Source organism: Perognathus longimembris, chromosome 14 (assembly GCF_023159225.1).
Source record: "Perognathus longimembris pacificus isolate PPM17 chromosome 14, ASM2315922v1, whole genome shotgun sequence".
In the NCBI taxonomy this organism is placed as follows: Eukaryota; Metazoa; Chordata; class Mammalia; order Rodentia; family Heteromyidae; genus Perognathus; species Perognathus longimembris.
The window spans coordinates 33,633,268-33,652,302 of NC_063174.1; the positions used below are offsets into that span (position 1 = coordinate 33,633,268).

Consider the following 19,035-nt stretch of genomic DNA (forward strand, 5'->3'; position numbering starts at 1 on the left):
TTGCCTAGCACCAGGGCTTCGATTCCTTGGTATCACATACACAGAAAAAGCAGGAAGTGTTGCTGTGGCTCAAGTGGTAGAGTGCTAGCATTGAGTTAAAAAAAAAAAAAAAGAAAGAGAGGGGCTGGGAATATGGCCTAGTGGCAAGAATGCTTGCCTCGTATGCATGAAGCCCTGGGTTCAATTCCCCAGCACCACATATATAAAAAATGGCCAGAAGTGGCGCTGTGGCTCAAGTGGCAGAGTGCTAGCCTTGAGCAAAAAGAAGCCAGGGACAGTGCTCAGGCCCTGAGTCCAAGGCCCCAGGACTGGCAAAAAAAAAAAAAAAAAAAAAAGCTCAAGGACAGTGCCCAGGCTCTGAGTTCAAGCCCCATGACTCAAAAAAAAAAAAAAAAAAAAAAAAAAAGACTTTCTTTATATGATGCACCCCAGATGAGCAGGGGCCTTCTGAGCCTAGAGTTTCCAACCAGGAAGCTCATTTAAAGTGCTTCTTCCCCTCATTCCTTAAGGTCCCAATGTGTCTATGTTGTACCTAGGGCCAAGACTGGATCCACAAGACTGGATCCACAGTTTCTAGGGTACACAGCAAAATGAAGATGTTCCCAAATATAACTGCAAGGCTTTCCGCCAAGTGCAGAGCCACGTGTGGATGAGTGCCGAGGCCACACATCCCAGCTGCCAGGCCAGGCCAAGGACAGTCCGAAATAAAGTTCTCAGAACATTCCTCGACAAACCCTGTTCTAGACCAGGCAACCAGACTTTTCAGATTTGGGGGGTGGGGCACACTGGGTAAAAAGAATTGTAGGACTAACGATTTGGAGGGGTCGGGAGAGATGGGGAGAATGACAAAAGGGGTGACATTGATTAAGATGCATTGTACTCATAAACTGACCTGTTGAATTGAAGCCCCTTTGTACAACTATTTAAAGATAATACAAATAAATGAGGAAAGAAAGAATGAGAGAACATTTGGAGGATGACCCACGCTGCTGAGAACCCCTAAGTTCCTCACTCATGAGTGTGTTCCCATCTTGAGTGAAAATGGGTCTCTTAGGCCTCCAACCTTCTAAGCATTCTGCTGCTGGACAGGAATCTCCTGGGAGGCATGCCTGCCCCCTGGCCTCACCTCCTTGCAGTTCTGGAGGAAGTTCTGTAGTTCTAGGTTGTCTTTTAGAAGAACTGTGGCCTCCTGGGCCTTCTCGTTATTCTTCCTGTGCCTAGAAGGGAAAGCAAAGTTGGTCATAATAGTGCTGAACCTGGAATCCTTGGCTCAGCACCTCAACCCCTATGTGGTAGGGGGCCCCAGTACCTGTCTTCGATCAGCTGCACCTTCTCCTTGATCTTGTCTGAGTACAGATTTCCCTCATCTACCAGCTTGTTTCCAGAGTCCACAGGACTCAAGACCTTATCCCGGTTGTTCTCCATAGACACCAAGAAATCCTCAAACTTCCGGATCCCAGCTTCTGCAGCTTCTAGTGAGTCTGGGGGCTCCAGGTGAGCCAGAGTGTATTCCTGTGGAAGCAAGTTTCCAGATGAGGCATGAACACAAGCCAAGTAGGTGGTAAGGGCACTTGCCAAGCAGGAATACCACATGCTGTTAGTAGGGACTACAGCATGAATGGTGCCCTGGCCTGGCCGGGTGTCCATGAAGACCATGTCTAAAGTCACCAAAGGCAAGATGAACTTCTCAAACTTCTTACTAACACAAGGACATGGTAGAGTTGGGCACCCAGGAATAGAAAAGGCACAGGGTGAGGAAGTCAGGGGACTGCCTCCAATCAATGACAGCTCATTTGTAGACTTTCCACTATTGCTGCTGCTGCAAGAGGCCCGTGTCCCATCCCTGTTTGCTTCTCCTTACCTGATTGCTGAGGATAGCTTCAGCCTGTTTAGCATCTTTCTGGAACTCCTGGAAACCAAGGCACTGGGCAAGGGAGTGGCCTCGGCTCTCCCACATCCGGCGTAGGGCATCCCAGCCAGTATCCAGGCCCTCTAGCCGCTGCCCCAGAAGCTGGTATTCTGGGTCCTTCTGGCCTTCGATCACCTTCTCTCCCGAGGCCTTGACTTTCTGGTAGCTCTCTTGGTGCCCATCAATCTCATCCTTAATGGCTGCATGTTGCTGCAGGAGCTGCTCGGCCTCTGGGAGTGACTCAGGCATGTCTTCAGAGGCCACAGCCTTCTGGGCCATGGACAACCAGGCCTGGAAGTCATCGAGATCATTCAGGAAGGCCTGCAGCTTGCTGGCTTCACCCAAGGAGAGCTCCTGGCCCTGCAGGGCTTCTTGCAGACCCTTCCACAGCTTCTCAACATCTGCCTGCCGCCGGCCAATGTCCTCCTTCTGCTCAGGGTGAGATTCCATCAGCTGCTGTGATTCACGCTCCAGGGCACCCACTCGATCCCGGATGGCGAACACATCACGCTCTAGCCCCGACAGCTTCCGCTGGATGGCAATGACACCTGCCAGGTCCTGCCCCAGGTCCTTTGTAGACTCCACAACCCTTGTCTTATCCACAATCCACTTGCTGGTCTCCTCACAGTCAACGCAGTAGTTGTGCACTCGAAGCGCTGAGTCCACAGCCTCTCTCCGCTCGGACACCACACTCTGGAATGCCTGCCACCTGCCAGGGGGGGGTTCAGCACCCCAAGGGGAAATGGATACCTTGTTCCTAAACTTTCACAGGGCCTTTGGCCCCACAATTCCCATAAGTCTCTCCCACAGACAAAAGAAAAAGGTCTATTCAATAAAACTGTTGCTTAGTAAAATTCATCTGTCCAATTTTATCCAAGATGCATCTGACACTCAGCTCTCCCAATCAGCAGAAGGTAAGCAGTGCTGTGACTCCAGTCTTGCTTTTTAAGGGAACAGGAAGAAAAGGCTCTGCATGCATCTGGATTTCAGGCAGATATGAATAGTCTTGGACTTATAAGGCACTTGGGGTACTTCTGGGGTTTGAACTCAGGACACTGTTTACTCTGTAATGAATGAATCTAGCACTTAAGCCACATCCCCAGATGTTTTTGTTTTTCAGAAAAGGCCTTATGCTTTTGTCTGTACTGGTTTTGGACTATGATCCTCCTTTCTCTGTCTCCTGAGCAGCTGGTATTACAGATGGTCATTACCATGCTGGGCATGGCTTAACTTTCCAATGATGCAAAAGCAATATGAAATTAGTAGAAACTGCACTTTGAATTTTGATCTTTTCCTGGACTAGCATCTAAGGTAGGATATTATCTAGTTTTTCTGGACAGTGGCAGTGGACTGAAGCTTTAAGTCAGGCATATACCATAAAGGTAAACACCAACACTCTATAGTGTGCTATGTTGTTAAGATAGGACATTTAGTAGGTCAAGTGTGGTTTATTTATTTATTTTAGCCCACACTGGGCTTCAATTTCTGGGCTCAAGAATCATCAGCCTGTCAAGTTGCAGAGAGACTGAGGCATCCATGCCTGATCAAAAGTGAAATTTCTACTCATGATAGCATCAACTTAGAATAGGTTTATTGGGATATAACTTCATTATGAATCAAGGAATATCTGTAAACAATTACCCCAGGGTTTCAGAAACATCAGAAACAATCAGAAATCTATTATTAAATTTAAGAACACTTCAGGGTATAGAGTCCCCAGATGCCCTAGAGGAATTTCACAAATGCCTAGGGCTACATTCAAGATGTTTTATGGCTAGAAAAAAATAATCCTCACATTAGGCCTAAAAAGAAGGAGGTCTGGTCAACGAGAGAGGAGAGAAGAAAGAGGAAGAGAATAAGAGAAGGAAGAGAGGGAGGAAGATACTAGTTGGAATGATAAAGTGAATTATAATCTAAGCCTTCAAGTGTAACATTGCTACCAGACAGAAATACATTAAGGTCTAGCAGATGTCCTGGGGCTTAGGGTTGGTCTGAAGGACACAATAAACTTCTCTGAGGGCCAGACCATCAGGTACTTTCCCTTAGGCCCAGGTTTACTCATTCTGCACCATTATAATATATAAGCATCAAGTCAAATGCTCATTCACAGGTTGAACCCATCTCTCTTGAATACCCACAAGGGCATAAGACATTATATTGGAAGAATACAGACAAAACCAAATCTTTCCCAATGGAGTAGATGATTTAGAGAAGATAAGCACATAGGTAGGCAAAGCGAACATGACTGTAATCGCAGCACTTAATAAGTTGAGACAAAAGGATCACAAGTTTGAAGTTAGCCTGGGGTATGTAGCAATACCTTATCTCAAAAACAAAAATAAAACAAAAAAGTCACACCCTCACATAACTAGACTATAAGATTATGTACACATAATGTAAAAAAAAAAAACTATGTATCTAAGACTGCCACATATAAGACACTGTCGCTGTACCCCCAGTGTGTCCACTAGATGGAGCTATTTAAGGATGGGTCTCCAAGGATCTCAATTGCCTTTGTATCCCAGCAGCACCTAGGGATGGTGAAGGGACCAGAGAGATGACTGGGTGGAGTACACTGTGTACAATCCCAGACTGTGAAGACTTTGTACTCTGAGAATCCTGTGCTTGGCACACAGATATTGCTCTGAGGCTGGGAAATCAGGGTCAGAGCTAAAGGCTTTCTTCTTGTTGATCTAAAACCACAGTGAGCTGACAGTGAGGTATACATGAATCTGCTGTGACCCCTAGCCTAAAGGCCCCATGGTGATTCTCCCCAAGTCTTTCCTCTGTGGTGCCACTGCAGCCACCACAGCGGGGAGGGACATGGCCCTCCAACTCCCACTTCCACATGGCTCCGTGTCCAAGCAAGGGGAAGTTGGCAGAGACACTCTAGTTAGCAGATAGCCTCAGGAGGCCAGGCCTGACTCTGAGCCCAAGACTTGTAGAAAAATATTGGATAACTGGAATGTATACTGTGAAAGGCTATCACACACTCAACATGATTGTGTTGAATTTGAATGACTCATATGTGCCAAGTGGGCAGAAACATTCAGTTTGGTGCCCGTTAAGCACATGTTATGCAACTATCATGTGCCTTGTGCACAACCCTAACTTGGGCACTGGGGATATGGCAAAGAACAAAGCAATCTTCATTTTCATTCAAGTGAGCAGAGGCAAATAGATACATCTGTCCTCCATTACAGTGTGATAAGTGCAAAAACAAAAATAAAGCAAGGTAACAGGATAGAGGTTAGGAGGCTGGTGAGACTGAGGGAAGTGCTTCTTTCAGGAAAGAGGTCAGTGAGGGCCACTCTAACGGGCTGACATGTGAACCAGTAAAGTAGTGAGCCAAATGGATGTCTGGGAAATGAATATTACCAACAGAAGGAACCTCAGACCAAAGTGTGCTTGGTGTGCAAAACATTGTGGGCAATATGTGGCTCTTCATATGCATACTGGAAAAGTAAGGTTGTTTTTCCATCCCTCACCACATAAGGACATTTCAGTCAATAAAGGATCACATAAACGACAGTGATCCCATAAGATTATCATGGACCTACAAAGTTCCTATCACCTAGAGATGTTGCAGCCATCCTTAAGTCATAGCACAGCAGTTTATATCAATGTTTGTGGTGATACCAATGTAAACAAGCTTATTGTATGTCAGTTTGTAAGAGTGCAGTGCATATAATTATATATATATATATATATATATCATATAATACTTGATAAGAATTGATCATGCTATTGGTTTGTGTATTTATTATGCCATGTTTACTGTACTCCCACATATATATTGCCAGTCACCAGTGGCACACACCTGTAATCGTAGTACTTGAGAGGCTGAGCATGGGAGGATCATGGCTCAAGGCCATCACAGGTAGAAGAGTTTATGAGCCCCCCTTCTCACCCCACACCTGGGCAGGGCAGTGCAAGCCTGTCATGCCAGCAATGATGGGAGCCTAATATATAGGTAGATGGTGATCCACAAGCATGCCCTGGCAGGAAGTGAGACCCTGCCTCAAAATAACCAGAACAAAGCAGGTCTGGAGGTGTGGCTTAGCAGTAGAGTATCTGCCTGGTGAGCCTAAACTCCTGAGTTCAACCCCCCTCCCTCCCAAGAAACGTTTACTGTGAAAACTTGTTGGGGTTCAGCTTTGGCCTTGAGGGGGGAAGGGCAAAGGAGAGCTATCCTGAGACACTGCCCTTCCCCCAGCCCTGGGGCAGTGCAGAAGCAGGCCATACCTCCCTGGGTCCGGAACCAGAAGGGCTGGCTTTGCGACCAGCCCCCCAACCTCTTACCAGCTACCCCATGTGCTCCCCATTTCACGGGCTTTGCCCATGGGGTGGTGCTATGCAAGTGACATTAGCTCATGAGGGGGTCTTAAGACAAGCTCGCCAGCCTATCGCCAGCTCTTGGTCGATCACCCCTTTTCTCGTCACCATTACTATATTAGCTACTAGCCACTCCCTTATTAAATCAGATTTTGCTCTTGAAGCTGTCTCCGAGACTCCGTGTACACCTGGCTTCCTTCGTGGGTAAGGAGGGAGGTAAAGCGATCTCGTTCGGCCACGTGCACCTGAGGTCTTCACTAGCCCTCCACTCCACCCTGGCCTTGCCTGCGGGTCGGGTGACCAGGGGAGAGGGTGAGAAAGGGAGCATAGAGAATAGAGTAAGCCTGGCATCCCCGCGCCAGGGGAGGTGAACCTAGCCCGGCAAACGGTGTGTTGTGTTATCTGGCAGTAACTTCATACATTTGATGGTTAGCATGTCTCTTGATGGCATCATTTACCCTCATGATTGGTTTAATCTTGCAGAGCTGCCCCCCCCCGCCCCGCCTCTCTCTCTCTCTGTGTGCTGAAGATTGAACTCAGGGCCTTGTGTGTACTATATACCTTCTACCTCTGAGGTAGTGGCATCCCCTGCCTAATCTTGGGTTGCTTTGTTCTTCATGGCTCTAGGAGCAGTAACTACACCATATGCACATACCATATAGCCTAAATAGGAGGCCATGCCTGTAGGTTATGCCAGTATGATGTTCCCATGACAAAACTTCCTACTGTTGCATTTCTCAGAATGTATTCCTGTTGGTAAGTGATTTGTAATTATAATACAAGGTAGGATGTGAAGCTCAAAGGAGGGAAAGAAAGATTGTTTTCAGCTGGGAAACTAGAAAGGAAACAAACTCGACTGCCCTCAAGGACAGGCAGGATTTGGAATATGTATTTGAAGAGAAAGCACACTGACAGAGAAGAACAAAGGCGGGGAAATAAAGTACTGGGATGGAGGTATAGAATAAATGTTGTTTCAAAAAGTATTTATCCCAGTGCTGGTGATTCATGCCTGTAATCCTAGCTACTCAGGAGGCTGAGATCTGAGGACTGAGGTTTGAAGCCAGCCTTGGTAGACAAATCCTCGATTCTTATCTCCAACTAACCAACAAAAGGGCAGAGGTAGAGGCATGGCTCAGCGGTAAGGGCACCTGCTTTAAAAGGGCAGAGGTGGAGGTGTGGCTCAAGTGGTAAAGCTCCAGCCTTGAGCATAAAAGCTTAGCGGGAGTGTGAAGCTTTTATTTTTGAGTTCATGCTTAAATACTGGTATGTGCATGAATGCATGTGCACACACACACACACTTCTAAAGCTATACATGGAGGATGAATAGGATAGGTTTTGATATCTCTCTAAGGGAGAAGAACCAGTCAATATACACAAATCCCGTGATAGAGTGTTAGCCTTGAGCACAGAGAGGCTCAGGGACAGAGGCCAGACCCTGAGTTCAAGCCCCATGACCAGCAATGCACACACACACACGCGCGCACACACACACACACACACACATCCCAAGGAGACAGCTATACAAAGCAAGTTGCCCCAGATGAGCTGGGCTTCATGCTGAGGGAAGAGGTCCCTGTGTTTGCTAGGCTGAATGAGTTCTCAGGTTTATCAGCAACTATACATCAATTTTCCTCTCTGTTTTTTTTTCTCTCATATACACACACATCTCCTTGACGCCTAATTAAGAGTGAAGAGGCTCCTCCTCCTCTGTATAAATATTAAAGTATGGTATTACAAAGCAACCCTGTATGTTGAGACACTGGCCACAACCTAGTGGCTCTGAAGTATCCCATGGGGCTCTCCTAGCCCTCAGCAGTGTCTCTACTGTACTGAGCCACTTCTTTATAGCTGAGTCTTCCCTAAGCCCACCTCCCAGACTGCCTCAGGAAGAGCAGAGCTCAAGAGCAAGTGTGGGGAAGAGGCCAGAGTAACGGGTAGGTGGTGGACATGTGAACTTGCATGTGCCAGGGCCCAGTATAAAAACAGGAATGCAGGCATTTGCTCTGTCCTTAAGGGTCCTCCAGGAACTAATGGGCAATTACACCCTGCACTAACAGCAGATCCTCTCTCTCTAAAAGCTCCTTAGGACTTGTTATTTTTTTTTCTTCCAACCATGAAGCTTGCTCAAGGCTCCCTGCTAATTCTCCTCTTCGTTCAAGCCAGCCTTATTATCGGTGCTGCATTTTGGCACAAGCAAGAGCATTCTTTTATGGACTGTACTTAAGGGCTCTCAGACAGCAATTTTTCCTGTTTAGGAATGTCTGGGGAAATATGCATGAGGACCATATGGCCTGATCTAAGGACAGACAACATTGAAAATGTCCCCTTCATCCCATGTGTATGGATTTCCTCCTCCCCAACACATCCCTCTTTCCCTGCTTGTTCACCTTGCCGCTCACCACACAGCATTTCCTCCTTGCTGCTAGGGGCTCAATCCTAGGAGTGATATCAGCTAACAAAGGAACACTGGGGGTGCAAATAGGGTGGTTTGTAGAGGGTAGCTTGATGTTTAGATCATGCCCCATCTCCTTGCAGGAGTGTGTCAGTTGCTGGGAGAAAATTTCCCCAGCCCAAGCCCTACCATACCCCACCTCTTGTTCAGGCGGTCCTGGTACTGCTTCACCTCCCCGCTGCGTGGGTGGCCACTCTCAACCAGGTTGTTGGCAGCCAGGTTCACACCATCAATCTGGGCCATCAGCGTCTTCATCTCCTGATCCAGGATGTCGAACCTGATATGGACCACCAAGGAGTGATGAGAGGACAGTACTTACTCAACACCAGTGGTCCCACACCTTATTACCAGTGGCCCCCATGCTGCAATGCTAGTGACCGTTATCTCCAAATGTACAGCTCTTGCACTCTCCTACCTTTTGAACACATCTGTCTGGAAGTAGGGGGAGGGAGGCAGATATGCTGGATCATTTTATTTTCTTACTATTTAGTTCAGTATTTCCTGGACTAGTTAGGGAGAGAGCTGGTAATTTACTAGATAGGCTTCTGGCTCCACAGAGAGGTTTGAGGGGAAGGATTGTAAAGGGACTATCACATGTATGCTTGTGTGAATGTGTGTATGTGTGTGTGTATATATGTGTGTGAATTATCCTGGAGGCTACCTGACACTCCTTCACTGTCCCAGCTGCTTCTTTCTCCACCCTGATCTCACTCCCTGGGTAAGTTGATGGAAAGGATGCCCCCTGCCCACCCCCCACCCCAGTCAGGTGCTCCATTCTTGGCTAGGAAAGGGAGAGCTGCTGAGGGGAGAAGGGTTGTGTGATTATGAAGGCTGCCCTCAGGTAAGGGCTCAGGTTCCTTCAGCAGTAGTGCAGGACCATCCTGGCACTGCTCCAAGGAGCGGCCTTTCCTCCTCCTCCATCCCTGGATTTTGTGCTTAGTTTGCTGAGATCCTGTACAGCCTGAGCATGCCTCTTCATGCAAGGTGTGGGAATGAGAACACTGGAAGTGAATGGCCTTGCAGGTAGGTGGCTTCTATGCTGGTTTCTGTGGCCCCTGGAATTCTGTGACTTAGTGTCTGTGTAGAAAGCTAGAGCTGGTGGGCTCCCCACATCTCAGCCTTGTCATCCAGAGAAGCCCTGCTTGCCCTCTGTGTTACGTGGGTTGTGGATAGAATTCACTTAAGCATAGGGTGCTGTAACTGTGTGAAGTGACTGAATAACTGGCCTAGGAAATCCTCTTTGAGGAACCCTAGGCTTCAGTGTTTGCATGAAGTACTGAAGGCCACAGAGCCAGAACAGAACTCAAGATGCCAGCTACCTAGACTTTATAACAATGGACATTCTGTAGCCTCTCAAGGAGATCCCTGCTGCTCTACAGGTAGCAAATGGTAACTAGGCCTGGGGTAGGGAGTAAGCTGAGGGGCAGAGGCTGAGCCACTCTGACCTGTGCTGCACAACCTCCAGGTCCTCCAGGGTGTCTGGGATTTCCATCTGGTCCAGCCACTTCTCCTTCTCACTCATCCACAGCTCGCAGGCATCAGATTCCCCAAACACTGTGTACAGGTCCAGTGCGTCCTGCAGCTTCTGCCCACGCAAATCTGCCTGTGCCACCACCCGCTGGTAGAGCTCCTGAAGGGCCTGCAGCCTGCTGGTCACATCTGGAGAATCCCGGAATTCTTGGGGAAAGTCCTGGCTTTGCTGTTGCAAGTGCTCCATCACCCCACGGCTCTCCTCCAGCTCCTCCAGGAAGTCTTTGTGCTTCTTCCCCAGGGCCCTCGTGGCCCCTTCATCCTGCCCTACATCTTCACCCAAGAGTAGCCGGTGTGCATCTTGCAGCCAGGCCTTCAGGTCATCTGCATCACCCTGGAACTGGAAGAAGTTCTCTGCATCCTGGAGGTTCTTCTTGCGAAAGGCAGCCAACTCCTTCAGCTGGTCCCATTGGGCTGACACCTCCTTGACGCGGGCCTGGATCTGAGGGTGCCCAAACTGCTTGCGTGCAACCATGCCCTCGGCCTCCTGGAAGATCTGCGCCAGGTGGGCATCCAGCCCACGGAGCTCATCCTCAAAGGCCTTGTGCTTGCGCTGCAAGATGAGCACGCTGGTCAGGTCCTTGCCATAGTCGAGAGAGGAGTAGATCTGCTCCTTTTCCTTGATCCAGCTCTCAGCTTCATCCATCTCCCAGAAGAACTTCCAGAGCCGCTTGGACTGCTCCAGTTGAGCCTTCCGCCCAGCTGCCATATCACTGAGCTCTCCGAAGCACTGCTCCAGGTGGCTGACTCGGTCCTGGATGACTTGAGGGTCGCAAGGCTGGTACCCTGGAGGAAGAGGTGGGGAGGAAACAAAACAGGACGGGCTTCATGTATGGACAATTTCATCTCATAGAGTCTCAAAAGTGCCATCTCATGGGGCCTTTGGGATTGGATGCAAAGGTTCACAATTACTCTGATGTTAGGCCAAATTTGTTCTTTCTACTTGCTAAGCAAGTGCTCTGCCACCTAAGCCATGCCCTGGTGTTTTGCTTATAGTTAGTGTTTTAGATAGGGTCTTGTACTTTTACTAGGACTGGTCTCTCACTGTGATTCTCTTAATTTTGCCTTCTGAGTAGCTGGGATTACAGGCACATGCCAGCATGCTAATTCCTAGGCCAGATTGATACCCATTAAACTTCAGCAATACAAGAGGTTAAAAGATGACTCTTGGCCAGGAGTTTGGCCTAGTGATGGAGTGCTTGCCTAGCATGCATGACACCTTAGGTTCTATTTCTTGGTACCACATATACAGAAAGAGCCAGAAGTGGCACTGTGGCTCAAGTAGTAGAGTTCTAGCCTTGAGTAAAAAGAGCTCAAGGGGGTTGGGGATATGGCCTAGTGGCAAGAGTGTTTGCCTCGTCTACGTGAAGCCCTGGGTTCAACTCCCCAGTACCACACATTCAGAAAATGGCCAGAAGTGGCATTGTGGCTCAAGTGGCAGAATGCTAGCCTTGAGCAAAAGAAGCCAGGGACAGTGCTCAGGTCCTGAGTCCAAGCCCCATAATGGACAAAAATAAATAAATAAATAAATAAATAAAAAGATGAGTCTGTTCACAGTAGAAACACACATGATTTTTAGCTTGTAAAAGCTCAAATATAAATTGCAAGGAGGCACTGAGGTTGTCTATTTAAGAACAGAAACTAGAACCTGTGCTGTCTCAGTCACAGCTTGAGCTAGAAAAGAGAATGAAAAATGGCAGATGCTTTATTAGTGTCTAAAACACCTTTCTGAGTATAGATCACCAAAGCACCCTGCCTGCTCACTGGAAAGCTATGACATCACCACCACTTGATCAAAGAGGCAGAATTCTAAAGGTGGCTTAGTGATTGCCACAGAAAGCTAGAGCTGGAGGGATCCTAGGAGATTTAGGGGTGTTTGTAAAGAGGATAGGGACGCTGGTATTAAAGAAGCGGCCACAGAGGAGATGTGCTTGGCCTCACCTTTCCCCTCAGCGAACTGCAGGGTGGCTGTGGTGATGGCCTTCACTTTGTCCCCCTGGATGGCAATGTCGGCTTCCATCAACTTGTGCTTCTGCAGCAAGTCCTCAACCTCCAACAAGTGCTTCCCAAACTCGGCAGACACGAGGTGAGCCTGCAAAGGACAAAGTCAAGGGAACAAGGACAAGTGATGAGCCAAGACCTCTCAAAGGGTGTGTCCATCTCTCAGATGCAGCTGAAATAAGGCTGCTGCTTAGGATGGAAGAAACTACAAAGCAGGATTGCCTATGGAACTTCCCACTGGAAAGACCCATGGGGCATCCTAGGGAAGCTCAAGCCTCACATTCTTCTACTGCCTCTGTTTCAAGGCTTTGGCCTGGACACATGCACTTGTAGAAGACCTGCAGTCATTCTCATGTGTATCCTCAGTAGAGACCCACTGCAGGAGAAGGAGGGAATTCAGATTTCTGTGGTTGTTCTATGCTGGGAGGTGTGGATTCTAAGCAGAGTTAAATTGCAATTACTGAGAGTCTGATGATCCAGGCTCATGATCAACACTGTGTCTTCAGGACCCTCTAGGTTGGATCTTGTGCAACCATGAACCTAAGATTTCTTGGCTATTAGGGGATATCATGTTACTAGGCGGGTACAATCTACCAAGGGAGGGAAGAGTGAATCAAGAGGCAAACAGGCAGACATTGTACTGCCTCAGTTTCTCCATTGTGACTCGAAGAAGAGGTATCTATTCAAGCTCATGTGAAGTGCAGGGAAGGGTGTGTGAAGGCTCCAAGGCCCACCTTGATCTCATCCATCCAGTCGATGCTGTGCAGCATATCTTGGAAGAGCTTCTGAAGTGCCAGGGTGGCCTCGAGTCTCTGACGCCGAGACCGCAGCAGCTCCTGCAGGTAGCTCCACAGGCGCAGGATGTTGTCCTTCCGGGCCATGATGCGTTTCTGGTCATGGTAATTCTCCTTTTCCAGCTCTTGGGCCAGGTCCTCTAGGGCCTTTACCCGTTCCTCATAGGCAGCGGTGTCCGTCTCAATGGCCTCATGCTTCTTCTTGGCGGCCTCCACAGCTGCCAGGTCATATCCGAAGTTATCCTGTCCATGGGAGAAAACCCAGAAGCTCACTCAGACATCCCCATGCTCATCCCAGCTCAGCACAGCTACTGGAGGGAGAATGTGTTCCCAGGAAGGGGCTGCTCCTGCGGTTTCCTGCCTGCCGAATCTTCTCAGAGCCAAGTTCCAAAACCCAAATATGACACAAGGCTTTAAAAGCAGTCCCCTGTTTTATATCCCATGCCATACATGCAGGTGACATTATGTGTTTATTGCTGGCAGAGTCCTCTGACAGCCCTCTGGTCCTTCCTCACACTGCTGTCCAGTTCTGGGCAGGAGGGGCTGCTGGTGCTCAGAAGCCACGCAGCTGTAGACAGATGGTTTGCTCACATGCTATCTGGGGCACACACACATTTTCTGGTGCTCTCAGAGCACTTGCTAGCCTCTTTCTGATCAGAATTTAATTTGATTCCAAACTCTAAGTGGGAGAGAGCAGATGCTTTGATGGAGAGTCAGCCCTGGAGCCCATTCCTAAGCCAGCGAAATATGTTCCAGGCCTGGAGGCCGGAGAGAACACTGACACACACAGGCGTGCTGTGACATCAACCTGTTCCTAGAGAACTCACATTTAATGTCAACCGTGACCTCTTCTCTCAGGGATGCTATGGTCCAGGTAAGATAACTCTAGAGGCCTGTTCTAGACTTGGAGATTTTTCCTAAAAGGGAGACTTAGGGGCTGGGGATATAGCCTAGTGGAAAGAGTGCCTGCCTCGGATATACAAGGCCCTAGGTTCGATTCCCCAGCACCACATATACAGAAAACGGCCAGAAGCGGCGCTGTGGCTCAAGTGGCAGAGTGCTAGCCTTGAGCGGGAAGAAGCCAGGGACAGTGCTTAGGCCCTGAGTCCAAGGGCCAGGACTGGCCAAAAAAAAAAAAATAATAAAAAAATAAAAATAAATAAAAGGGAGACTTAATGTGTGTTGAGAACTTAATGTGTGCTCAGTGGCCTAGCATGCACAAGGCCATCATGACATGAGCATCTGTGTGTGTGTGTGTGTGTGTGTGTGTGTGTGTGTGTGTGTGTGTGTGAAAGAGAGAGAGAGAGGGAGGGAGAGAGAGAGAGAGGGAAAGAGAGAGAGAGAGAGGTTGAGAGAGAATCCTCAAGATTTTGTCTTTAGAGGCAAATCTAGATCCAGTCAATCATGGGAGCTGGGCCAAGGATAAGGACAGGCTTATCCAGTTGCTGTTGGGAGTTCTGTGGAGAGCTGTGGGATCAAAAGCACTTCCCCTCTCCTGTCAACCCAGAGCATGTCCCCCAGTACCTGAGTCACAAGGCGTTGGTTTTCATTGAGCCATGTCTCTCTCATGGCGGCCTTTCTGTCAAAGCGCCGTGCTAGCTGCTCCAGTTTCTCCTGCCGAATGAGCTCGCTCCTCAGGGCTAACTCCCGCTGGTACTCAGCTTCCTCCAGGCTCTCCCAGGCCTGCACAGGGCAGAGGAGAATTCTTGGGGCACAGAAGAAACATGTGGGCTTTGGGGTGTGCGTGTGTGTGTGTGCGCGCGCGTGTGCGCACCCATCTTTTACTTGACATTCAGTGATTTTAGGAATCTAGGCCAATGTTCTTGGGTGAGGTGGTGGGCCTTTGCCTTCATGTCTGGGATAACTGAAGAGTGGAGGGGCCCAGGTCATGACCTCCCAGTACATCTTCCCCTATACCTGCCCTTTCTGATCACCCAATGAGTTCTTATTGAATAAATGGCCATCTCCATTCTATTAAAGCTTCCAGGTGGTATGAAGTCTCCAAGCCTCTGAAACATCATAAGGTATTTCCCTTCTGTAATAATTAATTTGTATTCCAGATCCAAAGGCAAATTCAAGGTTCTATAGAGGACAGGCTATAAGACAAGTTCCAAAGAATAACTTAGGGTATCTGAATAGAGAACTAAAATGAAGTATGGTGAACAGAGTTTGACCTCTCAGAATCACATTCAGATAACCCCAAGTAGCCAACACATAATTTATAACACCAAAGAACTTGGCTTGAGTTGCCCTCCTCCAGTAACCACTCCCTGTGCCCACATCAGAAACTTCATCAACCCACTGGTGATGCATAAGGAGAACTGCTACAGTACCCGATTGATGTCAGATACTAGTTTCCCATCATGGGGAATGTACACTTTTTGATTGTTGGCTCTCATCCGGGACTGGATAGTAAAGAGTAAAACTTCCAGATTCCCCTTTTCCTGAAATCTGTGGAGAAAGCAGAGGAAGGAAGGTTAGTGTTGATATCTCCACAGCCAGATGGTTTGCAGAGGTCAACATGGAAAACCTGACATCCTGGCTCTTGACGAACAAAGCATGTTTTCCTTGACAACAAAGAAAAAGTGAAGAGAAGGGATAGCTCCACTAACTGGCTAAAATACTTGCCTTTTTTAACCAAAAAAGGTCTAATAATTTGGATCTTTACAACTCAAATTAGAGAAAATACAGTGTATTTATCCTTTGTTTCTATAGGGCAATAGCTGACTGGAATATTCTGGTAAGGAGTTGCAACTATTGAGTTTTACCAATCAATACAAAGAAATCCTTCCCTCTTCTGTAAGTGATGAAGGCTTCTGACTAGCTTTTCAGACAGTTTTTATTGAGTCGATAAAAGCTTAGAAGCATTATCCGCAAAAGAACATATTGCACTGAAAGCAATTTTCATTCCAGTTCTAATAAACTGAATCTCCCCCAAGTCCTATAGGTCACATGTTTCCAAGGGGTCGGAAAGGCTGGGCTCTCAGAGGATTGTGGGTGGAAAAGGCAAGCTCCAGGAAACTGGGTCTCTTCATATTTCTTCATGCACTCAATATTCCACTCACTTTTACATACTAGATGTGATAGCTGGGGGTTGGCGATGAGCAATGTCTCCACCAGCCCAGCTTGTCTCATCTCAATGCTCACAGGTACGGAAGAAGGCTGAGACCCTGAAGGTCTATCTGCTAGCTGTGTACAGTGCCTAGTGGACTCACAGAGGATGTTCTCTATATTGAATTTAAGACTTTAAAAATGGGTTAGTGTCAAGCCAGAAACTAGATACAGATTTATAGTGCATCTTAGACTCAGTGTCTTAACCTTTCTCCATTTGAGTGCCTTGGAAAGTGTGAGGGATGGATGGGGAAGGAACAAAGCAAAGCATGCACAGATGAACTGGAAACCTCGTTCAGGACCAAGCTAATGGCAAGCTGGGAAGCCTGATGTCATGTGTACATGCTTATTTGTGTATGCATGTTTGTGAATACATTCATGCATATGCTTTCATGGTTGTGTGTGCATGAATAAACTATGTATATGCCCATAGGTGTATGGTTGTCTGTGTGTGTGTTTGTGAACAGGTGTGCATGTGTTGCATTTGCACATAATTATGAATATGTGCATGGATGTGTATGTCTGCATAACTACATGTGATTGTGTGTGCACATGTACACATGTGTATGCATGGTCATGTGTGAATAGCTGTGTGTGCACACATGTGAGGGTCTGCAGAGAGCTTGAGAAGGCCTAGTGCTCCTCTGGCAAGCAGTGACAGATGGGAGAGAAAAAGATCGCAGGCCCCACGCAGAGAGCTCAGGGGCTAAGAATTTCAAGGTCATCACCAGAAAACAACCATAGCTCACAGAACAGGAAAGGAAATCTTCAACAGGAGCTCTCCAAAGATATTCATAACTCAGATCCCCCTACCTTCTTTGGGGGTCTAGAAAAGTGCTTCCTTTGGCTATGAGTCAGGCTTTCACATCGGTGACTGTTTCCTATAAGCTGATGGCATGGGAGTGGCCAGGAGAAGCATGAAGCAGATGACAGTTGTGAAAACACTTCATGATACCAAGTCTGGCTCTGCCTCTGGGCAAGTTGGTTTCTCAGTTCCTGATGAGCCCCACTTCCCTCCCTACCCCCATCTCGAGTGCCAGGGCCCTTACTTAGGTGGCTTCTCCACAGTGCGGTAAGTGCTGAAGGCCTGTAGCTGCTGCTGGACACCAGTCAACGAGTTGGCAAACTTGCGGCTGTTCAGGACGCTAATGGTCTGTTCAATCCAGGTAAGCAGGTCCGAGGCTAGTCCACTGTACTTTTCAATCATCTTCTCAGTCTCAATGGCGTGGTCAATGACCTAAGGAATCAATTACCCTATTACTCATTCTCGTCACAAGGATCATGCCACCAATGAGGCCACCACTGAGGACCACAATCAGGGTGCCCTGAAGGGCAGCTCCCACCCCTCAAGCTCTGGAGTGCTCTAGGTTAGGTTTATCCTTCCAGGCCCAGATTGGTGCCCAAGTAGAAGAGGTGTACTGCAGGTGGGTGAAACTTTCCTCCTCCTCCTTGTTCTGGGGATAGGGCAACTGGGTCTTGCTATATGGATTTATTCCTCTATATTCCTGGAACTTTTGATGTTCCTGCCTCTGCCTTTTGATATCTAGCATTTATAGGCATGTGTCGCCATGCTCAGATGAAGCCTTCTCCTACACTGACCCAGCTGGGGTCTAGAGTAGCCTGATGCTCCCCTAATTCCATAAAAAGATTATCCTGGTGTTAGCACTACCAGGATACTAGGCCCTAGAAGGGGCAGGGTTTCTTTTTAATTTTCTTTTCTTTAATGTTATACTGGGGTTTGAACTCAGGGCTTCATGCTTGTTAGGCAGGTGTTCTACCACTTAAGTCACATATCCAGCCATCCTTTCAACTGTTGATGAGGCATGGGGGGCAGCCAGGCACTGTCTTTGTTAATCACAGGGCTGTTATATTCAAAGATGAATGAGGGCTGGGAATATGGCCTAGTGGTAAAGTGCTCACCTCGTATACATGAAGCCCTGGGTTCGATTTCTCAGCACCACATATATAGAAAAAGCCAGAAGTGGCACTGTGGCTCAAGTGGCAGAGTGCTAGCCTCGAGGAAAAAGAAGCCAGGGACAGTGCTTGGGCCCTGAGTTCAAGCCCCAGGACTGGCAAAAACCAAACCAAAACAAAGATGAATGAGGACTTGTTCCTACCCTACAAGAGATAATTGAATGAGACATGGGGATCTATACAAAGGGGTGGATTCCTTGTGTATTGTGGGAGCCTGCCAGACGTAAAGCCATGACAAGCCAAATAAGGGTCTGCAATGGTTCCTCTGGGAATGCCTGTGTGAGGCAGGACTCCAGGTAGAGGGCAGGCTCAGGGCTACAGGCTATAGATCCTTGCAGGGCAGACATGGACTTGCTCCTTTGGAGGTAGCTTGAAGGCTGACTTTCCAGGAAGCTTTAGAGGAAATGGGGTACAAGTGTTCTGCACCCTCGCTGCAGCTGGGAGTCCAGACATGAAGCTCTTGGGATGGACCGGGAGCCTCACAGTCAAGATTAGGACTGGCAGGTAGGAAGAAGATGATGCTGTGCTAATAAAAGAGCACGGTACCTTGCCCACACGCTTGCCCTCCACTGCCAGCACCTTCATCTTGGAGAAGTAGTGGTAAAATGCTACCACATAGGTGATGATGGATTTCTCATCAGGGTTCTCAGTGAAGACATCTGTAGGGGAAAAGGTACATCCTCAGCTCCAAATCAGAAGCCAGAAAGCTTAGGTTCCCAGGGTTTAGCAACAATTCCTACGACCACAGGCACCAAGTGACAACCAGTGGGACAAGAATGGAGGAGTGGAAGGCCTATGACTTTAGACTGATGACATCCATATTAGGACCTCAAATTACAGAAGGAGAAAGAAGGATTCAAAGTCTAGGATACCCACACCCAGTGATGTGAGGAACTGAGCAACAAGCTCATCACAGAGCTCTGGCCTG

At 47.9% G+C, this 19,035-nt stretch overlaps 1 protein-coding gene across 1 annotated transcript in view; it reads right to left on the reverse strand.

The window, feature by feature from the left end:
- Positions 1-19,035, reverse strand: part of Sptb (spectrin beta, erythrocytic) — a 125,395-nt gene that overhangs the window by 32,868 nt on the left and 73,492 nt on the right. The window contains exons 8-18 of the mRNA XM_048362703.1: positions 18,654-18,766; positions 17,183-17,370; positions 15,356-15,473; positions 14,547-14,705; positions 12,963-13,265; positions 12,169-12,319; positions 10,143-11,013; positions 8,837-8,974; positions 1,862-2,618; positions 1,310-1,512; positions 1,127-1,217 (exon numbers count right to left, since the gene is read on the reverse strand). Coding sequence (XP_048218660.1) covers positions 1,127-1,217; positions 1,310-1,512; positions 1,862-2,618; positions 8,837-8,974; positions 10,143-11,013; positions 12,169-12,319; positions 12,963-13,265; positions 14,547-14,705; positions 15,356-15,473; positions 17,183-17,370; positions 18,654-18,766 — 3,092 coding nt within the window. The remainder of the gene's footprint in view (positions 1-1,126; positions 1,218-1,309; positions 1,513-1,861; positions 2,619-8,836; positions 8,975-10,142; positions 11,014-12,168; positions 12,320-12,962; positions 13,266-14,546; positions 14,706-15,355; positions 15,474-17,182; positions 17,371-18,653; positions 18,767-19,035) is intronic.